The sequence below is a fragment of the Ammospiza caudacuta genome, chromosome 21 (genome assembly GCF_027887145.1).
Source record: "Ammospiza caudacuta isolate bAmmCau1 chromosome 21, bAmmCau1.pri, whole genome shotgun sequence".
Taxonomy (NCBI): domain Eukaryota; kingdom Metazoa; phylum Chordata; class Aves; order Passeriformes; family Passerellidae; genus Ammospiza; species Ammospiza caudacuta.
Window position 1 is genome coordinate 4,802,449 of NC_080613.1, and position 8,942 is coordinate 4,811,390.

At 42.8% G+C, this 8,942-nt stretch overlaps 1 protein-coding gene across 1 annotated transcript in view; it reads right to left on the minus strand.

Moving 5' to 3' along the window:
• ABL1 (ABL proto-oncogene 1, non-receptor tyrosine kinase) overlaps positions 1-8,632 on the minus strand; it is a 75,852-nt gene extending 67,220 nt beyond the window's left edge. The window contains exon 1 of the mRNA XM_058818123.1: positions 8,356-8,632. Coding sequence (XP_058674106.1) covers positions 8,356-8,491 — 136 coding nt within the window. The 5' untranslated portion in view covers positions 8,492-8,632. The remainder of the gene's footprint in view (positions 1-8,355) is intronic.
• Positions 8,633-8,942: the final 310 nt, after the last annotated feature.

An 8,942-nucleotide genomic window follows, 5' to 3' on the forward strand; every position in this document is an offset into this window, starting at 1 on the left:
TTTGTTCATTTCCAAGACGATTCTCACTGCAGGGATTGTTTTAATCAGAGCAAGTTAGTGAAGAGTCACAGAAGACATCTGGTGGCCACTGCCCCAAATGACAATTTCATTTGCTTTACACCTTTGTAATAAAGCTTAAATTTTAACTAAGTAAATAATTTTAAACACTTCAAATTAATTAAATAATTTCATTCACAAAAACCCAAGTGAAAACAGTTGTGTTTGCTGCATAACAGCCCTGTGGTCAGGCCAGGAGCTGAGAGCTTGGGAACAGCCCCTCACCAGGTATGTTAAATGAGGCTGAACATAACAAGGAGCCTTTGAACTTGGGCAACTTGAGCACAAATGACAGAGCAAACATTTCCTGAAAGCCCAAAGAATTTCCTATTTAAAGTTTCCATGTCCTTATCCCACTACCATTCACACATTCAGCCTCTGGAAAAACCACCTTGTTGATTCTGGGAACACACAGGCACAAAAAAAAGCCATGAATTAGCCATCAGTTCCCCCAGGTGTGGAGTGGCAGGAGATCAGCTCACTGGGGTCACTACCAAACCTGACAGAGCCCATGTGGGTGTGTGCTGGATGCTGGGTGTGCAGAGCAATGAAATTTCCTCCTCTGCAGCTCAGAGTGACAGCAAGCACAGGGAACATGCCCAGGTCACCCTGTGCTTCCAGCAGAGATGGACATTGGACAGGGAACAAACAGCAGGTCAGACAGTGGGGGAATCCTGTCCTCAGCAAGCCTTGCCACCCAAAACCCAGCATTTAACAGGCAGCAGAGTATGTAATTCAATATATTCTCGATCACACGTTATTCCCAGTTTCTGAGGCCATCACTCCCTCTTTGATGCAAATGTGGAGTGCAAACCACAGCAGAGGAAGGTCCAGCCTTTTACTATTTCATGAGCTCTAAGGAGAAACTGGAGCAAATAACATTTGCTACTGCTCAGACAGCACTTCAAAGGAGGAATCTGCAGAGAGGCAGGCTGGACACAGCTCAGGCCCTGGAAAACGTGGCAGGAATAAGGTAGGAACTAAGTCAGCCAAAATGATAAATGCACCAGAATGCCTTAGAAAAGCAGCACTAATGGATAAGCAGCTTCTCAAGGCAGGCAACATGTAGCAATATTGATTCTTTAATACACACAATGAAACCAAAGTCTTAATGATTAATAATCTGTTGTGAAACTCTATTCATTAGGTAAAAACAGTGCTCAGAAATGACACAACATAAATCAGGCAGTCTCCTCACTCATGAAAGAATGATGAGCTTGCTCGCATCCATGTAAATTAGCAGCAATCACTCTGCATAAAAGCAAGCTCCTGCTTTTCACAACCCAGCTGGTGACAGCCAGGAAAAAATGCTGGAGAAAAAGAAAATATACATGAAAAAACCCTAAATCTAATTTCAACACTAATTTCAGAAAGTACTTAAGCAAAAACTAAAGAAAGTTGGTATTCAGGACACACAAGGAAATGTGTAGAGGGACTCCTCCCAGAGCACAACACACCATTCTAGCAGAATTATATCAAATTTTGCCACCAGCATGATGAAACTTTGAGCCATCTCACAAAAATTAATGATAATATCTAAGTGTAACACTGGCATTAAACACAGAAGTTTAAAGACCAGAGTTAAGAACTAACTAAGAACTAATTTAGTTAAGAACTAAGAAAAGACACTGCCTTAGGCAGCTTTACTCACTAAAATTGAATGTTCATTACCTTTTTGCCCAACAATCCTCCTTAAACCAATTAAATGGACACTCTGGCAAGCAGATTAATAACCTCTACAGATTGTTTAGATTGATCTTCAATCAACATAGAGCAGAGTAAGAGCTGAGTGATAAGGGAGTCACAGAAGCAAAGAAGCAAGAGTCCCTCTCTCTGCTGGAACTGCCCTGGATGCTCCTACAGCAAAAGACTTCACAACAGAGCTTTTATAAGGAGACCAACTCCTTCTCACAAGAATGGCACAGCATGGCTGAACTGACAGAACACTGCTGGGTGCAGACACCGCTCCTCACACACACTGCAGAGGGAAGGCAGCCCCTTCCCCCTGCCAAAGAACAAGGAAAGCAAAATCTGTATTTTTCCATCTGCAAAAATACTCCAGAAGGTCACTAGTGTTTCAAACACTTCCTTCAGTCTTTGTAAATGCAAATCAGAGTGTTTTGTACAGCTGAAAGAGATGGCACCTGCAACACACCCCATGTCCACCCACACAGCCATCCAGGTTTTAAACTTTACAGGGTGGCTCAAGTACACTGAGGGAGCTGCAGGAATGTCCCGGCCATGCTGAAATATTCCAAACAGCCCAAACCCATGGCAGGGTGCTCTGAACTTTTACTGAACACAACACTGGTGTCAGCTGGGTGTGAAGAGCCGGACTAACTCGTGCAGCTCTGCATCCTCACTGCCTGCTGCCAGCCAAGAGCATTCCTCATTGGCACCCGCCAAGGCTCTGCTTGCAGTCCCATCCACACCAGGGCTATCAAAACACTCTCCCAATTATTTCTTGTCTGCTTTGTCACAGTTCCTACACAGGAAACACATCCCTGTTCTTCCAAGGCACAACGCAACAGCAGCATCACCACCCTAAAGAGATTGTCAGCAGGACAAGACTTTCCAAGGCCATTTTCACCTTTCTGCACTCTCACAGAGCCTGACACTGAGAGCACAGGGATGAAAGTCAGGACTCTCAACTCTCAGCAACAGGACTGTGTCAACTCCTCACTTTCAAGCTTCAGATTTAAACATTCCAATGTAAAATACTAGAATGTTGAAGTGTGCTGAAAGAGATGATCTCCTACAAAGGAAGATTTCTATGCTAATACCCTCTAGCCTTCTCCTGCCTCCCTGTCCTGATTTCCTACCACAGCCTCCCTATTAAAATTTGTAAATAAGAATGCAGAACTACCATAATCTGTTAATAAAAGTCTGGCTTATGAGCAACCACTACCTATTAGTCATGAAGGAGATCAACTGCTTAAATATGGCAAGTTATCAAAGATTAGCCAGTGCACAGAACAGAACTGCTTTTGCCCAGGAAAGGGATTAGCCTTTCCCCATCATCATCATCATCCACCTCAGCCTGTGGAAAAGCAGTTTAGAAAGTCTTAGGTCTCTTTCCATATATATTCCAACCATAGATCAAGTTTTGTGGAAGAGCTTCTTAGCAAAACCTAGTAGTATTTGATAATTGGAGCAAAAAAAAAAAAATACAGCAAGTGATTTTTATGATGAGAAGGTATACAGTCAGAGGCAGTAAACAAATCTGCATTCAGCATGCAGCAGATGTCAGCATTAACCAGGCTAATACTGAGGCACAGTGAAGTTGGATTCATAAGCAATGATCCCAAAAGCTGGAGATAAGTCTCTCCTAATAGAGATGGAAATTGAAATTTGGGAGCTGCCAAATCTCCAGCCTGACAACAAAGAAAGTTTTGTCAGTTCAGAATGAAAACCTGAAATACTGAAGGCAGACTAAAAAATGGCTTCCAATTAGGCCACTGCTAATGATCCAATTTCAGGTGAATGGTCTAAAGTGGAGTCAGGAGTAGTAAAGCAGTTTCTTTGAAGTCTCAGGTTTTGCAGTTGGTGAAGCAGAGACAAAGTATAAAAATTCCCTGAGGTACAATGGAAAGAGATAAATGCAGGGGTTTTAAGTACATGGGTTTGAAGAAACAGTTCTAGTATGGAAGGAGTCTCATTTAAATCATTTCCTTGTATGGGCAATTGACTATCTAATAAATGTATATTGCATATAAGGAAGACATATTGAGCTCCCCTGTAGGATAAAGGATAATGAGTACAAAAATCAGACCTTGAAGGTAATGCCATGGACAGGGACGCCTTCCACTACCCTAAGTTGCTCCAAGCCCTGTCCCACCTGGCCCTGAACACTTCCAGGGATCCAAATCTTGTTCCAAAACCCTGCTATGGGCAGGGACACCTTCCACTACCCCAGGCTGCTCCAAGCCCTGTCCAGCCTGGCCCTGAACACTTCCAGGGATCCAGGGGCAGCCACAGCTTCTCTGGGAGCCTGTGCCACCCTCACAGGGAGGGATTTATTCTGTATATCTCATCTACCCTCAGCTTGCAGCCATTCCCTGTGTCCTGTCACTCCAGACCCTTGTCCCAAGTCCCTCTCCAGCTCTCCTGGAGCCCCTTTAGGCACTGGAAGGAGCTCTGAGCCCTCCCTGGAGCCTCCTCTGAGCTGAACACCCCCAGATGTCTTCAGAGCACAGCAGCTCCAGCCCTTGGAGCTCTCCTTGGCCTTCTCTGGACTCTTTCCAACAGCTCCATGTCCTTCCCATGCTGGAGACAGCACTGCAGGAGGGCTCTCAGCATAGTGGAGCAAGAAGGAGAAGAATTTCCCCCCCTGCCCTTCTGCCCACATTGTGGGATCAGCCCAGGATATGCTTAGAAGCGATTATAAAGTAATTTATTCATTTTCACAATTGAAGTACTTGAAACATGAAACTTAACGGCATAAAACAAGATAGATTATTAAACATAAAGACCCTTAAAATTTATTTTTAATCGATAATGTAGGAAATGGTACTTTTAATTGCTGGGGTTTTTCCTCACAGTGAACTGTACAGGGCACATCTCCAACTGGCAGCTGTGGCAAGCTGGTGCTATAGATCCATTTTGCACAATTGCTTCCTAATTAAAGCAGTAAAATCTTTCAGCACCCTTGTAAGAAAAAGAATTCAGATCTAATATGACAGAGGCTGTAGTTGGCTGACTTCAGCTATATTCAGCACTAAATGTTTAAGAAAAATGGATCCAGTTCTGCAGTTTATCTCTCTTTACAGTGAGGTAAACAGCTCATTTAACCTCCCCTATCACTCACCTGCTGGAAGAGAAACTCTAAGACCACATTTTAACACTATGAAAGACTATGAAAAGGCCATTTTTGTTTGAGTGCTTCATCAATCTCCTCCTCATCTCAGCATCATGTATGTAATAATTAGAGTTCATTTTTGAAGCCTTCCAGTGTTGCTTTTGCTCGGAGATGCTGTTCTACCAACATGCTTTGGGGGATCAGCTCATCATTCAGCACAGCAACACCTCCATGAGAGCCAGTCAGAGGAGGTGTGGTGTTTGCCAGTCCCTCCAGTCAGCTCCTGCCAACTCTGGGATCACAGCTGAGCCCTCTGAGCACACACCTTCCTTTTCAGAAAGTTTGAGTTTTGCTGAAATTAACATTCTGGAAAGGCACAAGATACACTAGTGTGCCAATTTCAAGGTGCACTGACAGAGTGTTTCCCCTTAACTGTCTGCTGGCCACACTTTTTTCTCAGCTGATATCCCCAAAAAGCAGTGATTGTAGACTCAACTCTCACCAAGGAAAGCAGAGAGAAAGAAGCAAAGTTTGCCTTTATAATTCCTCTCAAGTTCAAGGTTGCAAGCAAGCTGTGAGCTGGAGTAATCTGCATCAGGGTGAAATTTGTGAAATCCCAGCAAGGGCTACTCTGCTGCCCAGGGTAACGACACGAGCGTGAACTCCAGCCTGTAAAACACCCTCCGTGGGGAAAGCAGCAGCACAAAGAGACAAGCCCAAAACTTGCCCATAGATTACTTTATTCCCCTTAAGGCACTCCTCAATTGTCAGCTCAGGACAAAATTTAGAGCCTTTCTGCATTATTCTCACAGAACATTTGAGCACCAGCAGAGCTGATTTCTGGCCAGTTGCCTCCTTGGCTTTTCAGAAGCCTCTCCATGTGTTGCTTTGGGTGCTACGGAGAGTGTGATGACCGAAAAACAGAATTACTTTGCTGAAAGTTATTTTGCCTTACATTGTTAGTATCTGATAATATTCACCAACCCTTTCAGCCAAAATCTGGTACCACTGAAGCAATCCAGATCTTTCACTAAGTGCCTGCTGGATGAGCCTCAGTAGAACTCTGCATGCTCCACCAAACCAGGATCATAAATACCTTTATAAAAATAACCCTAAAAGGAGAGCCCTGCTACCAAAAGTTCCACTTCTCGTGTTTGTTTTATCATGGGCTTTAATACACAAGAACTTCAGACAAGTACATTTAAGAATTCACCTGTCTCTAGGGGGTTAAGTGGCCCACCATGGAATTTCTCCTTAAGCATTTCTTAGTTATGAAAAGCCAGAAACACAATTTTCCCGGGACAAACCAGTTCCCACAGTGCAACAGAGAAACCAGATACAGTGTTTGGTATTTAGAAGAAACTGTATAATAACATACTGAAAGGGAAACATGCAAATATTTAAGCCCTGGAAAAACACCAATCTTAGTTTTATGAACTACAACCCATGGGACAATAACTGAATAAAGTGAAGGCATTAAATACTGATCTGTTCATTAATTATAAAGTATGTCAGTCTATGTATTTCAAAGGTAAATTACAAAGGAAAAGGAAGAACTTTCTAAAACGAACTTTGTTCCCTCCTAATTTGTCCAGATTTTTAATATGCCATTTTTCAGGACAGGAGCAGCCCAAACTCAGAAGAGAGCTGAACAAACAACAGTGGTACTGCCTTCTACTGCCAGGACCTGGAAGAACCTTTTCATCCACTCAAAGGAAGAAGTTTTTCCTCATGTGTACAAACGAAGCTGATCTTTTGCAGTTCTTTTAACAGATGTCCTAGCCCTGATGTCCCCTTTCAAGTTTATCCCCTTCTAAATCAAGACACCAAGGTCTCTCGTGGACATATGGCACATGGACATTAGAGATACCATTTTTCCTCGTCAATGTACTGGGATCTGCTGACCTCAGGTCACACTGGCAAGAAGTTACCATCTGCCTGTTGCTGTTAGATGATCAAAAAGGAATGTTTCTGGCTTTTCTGCCACAGCAAAGCACCAGAGGGACTAAGAACGTTGTATTGCTTGCAGCAAGTGCTCTGGCTGTACCTCACCTGACCTTGAAACTCTGTCCAAAGTAGTAAAAGCAGGAACCAAACTGGGGGTGGAGGAGTGGGAATAACACAGCACTGAAAGCAAGGAAAAAAAAACAGCAGCAGGTTTAACATCAGAGGGACAAATTAGCCCTGGTATTCTCTCTAACCTTCCCTTAATTACTTCAAATTTCTTCAGTGCACAAACATTGTATGGGAGAATAAAACACTGAAGTAACTCAAAACAGTAATTCAGCAGAGCAGTACAAACATGGGATCTCTGTGTGTTTGTTGAACACTGCAGAGAATTCCTTGGGCCCTTCTAGAAACACAGAATGAGAAAAAGCTAGAAAGCAAAGCCCTTTAAAAGTAAGAACAAATCAAAACTTTTCCTCTAACTAGATTGTGCTCTCGGACACAGCAAATATTTCAATTTTTAGTTCTGTAAAGATTACAGATGCAGTTTTGCTTTGTTCACAGATAAACTTCCTCTACAAGACAAAACTGTTGCAGAAGCTTTGTCAAAGTCACATTCTCTAGCCAAAGACAGCACGTCATTTCAAAGAAATTTCTTAAAATTCTAATATTGTATTAGAATTTTTAAAGTGTTGTGCAAAAGCAAGGATTACTCCAAAGTTTAAGCAAAAACAATGCATTTCTGCACCTCACTTCTGCAGAGATGCCTTCAGTTTACAGTTTTGGGAGTGGGAGGGGGTCGTTTGGTTGGTTTTTGTTGTTTAAGGAAGAATTTAATGCAGTCACCAAATCTACCTCTAAGTCCTACAGAGTTTTTCATTTGGCTTCTTTCCTGAGATTCTGAACTCCTCCCATACTTTGCAGAAGGCCAGCAAGTGACAGGGTTGCTCTACCCCAAACTTTTGGTCTCTAGCACTTTAATCCATCACAGCACAGGATGGAGGTTTAACCAGCTATGAGAAACCACTGAGCAAAGCTGCTCCAAATGCCACAAGAAACTCTTTTCACAACAGCAGTAAGTTCACGAACTTTCCAAAATAAAGTTTTTTTCCCTTCCAAGTAGCAAAGTCCCTTCAGTAAAGATAATTAAAGAACACCTGTGACTGACCACAGCATCACCACTGGCTGAGGCTGGTTTGTACTATGACACAGGCAACTCAAAAAGGATCAAACACTTCCCCAGACTGCAAACCAGAACATAACCAAGGCAGAAATTAGAAACTTTTACAATGTTAAAAAGTTACTTCCTTGCATTTCACCTTTAGCTGTACAATAACCGCTCCCCAGCTTTCAAGCAATCTGACCCAAGTATTTTCTTAAAAAACAAATCACAGAAGATTTGCATTAAGCAGCAAGAGAAAGAAAACAAGACTTCCATAAAGTACATGTCTGTATCTGCTCCATGGTCTTGAATAAATCCATATTGTACCTAGCTCAGCAAACCAAAATTAAACCAAATGGAATAGTTTCTGTTACAAGGAGAAACTTCTCACCATGTTCCACGAAGACGTTGCAGTGTGGGCCCGCATGCCTCGATGACTCCTTCTTCCCTGCTCCTTTGATGAAGTGCAGGGCAGGCAGACTTGGCCTCCTTTGGTCCCCAAGAACTTTTCCAGGCTGCTGCCCCATAAAGTAACTATGGGCAGCCTTTCCCAGGAGGAGAAGTTTCCGAAGAAGTCCGTGATCCCTGATCTTCCAGGCTGGGAAGGAGTTTTGAAGGAGGAAGGTACTCAGGTGGGTGCACTGGCGGCACTCACAGTGGGATAAAGTCACTTGAGGTGAAGAATTAAGACAAATTCCTCCAATGCTCCTGAAGACAGCAACAAGGCTCCTTAGGTGACTTTATAAAAAAAAAAAAAAAAAAAAAAAAAAAAAAAAAAAAAAAAAAAAAGAAAACAAGCAAACAAAACAAACGAGTAAAAGTTCCAACCGCTCAGCAATGACCAAGCAGTACCAAAGTTTCAGGTTGCCATATGTAGTGTGTCTTCCACCGGGGAAAGGAGAATCAGTTCATCTCACAAGCAAGAAACCACACACGGGCTCACCCAGGGCAGGAAACAGCCATTCCCACCACAGCTAG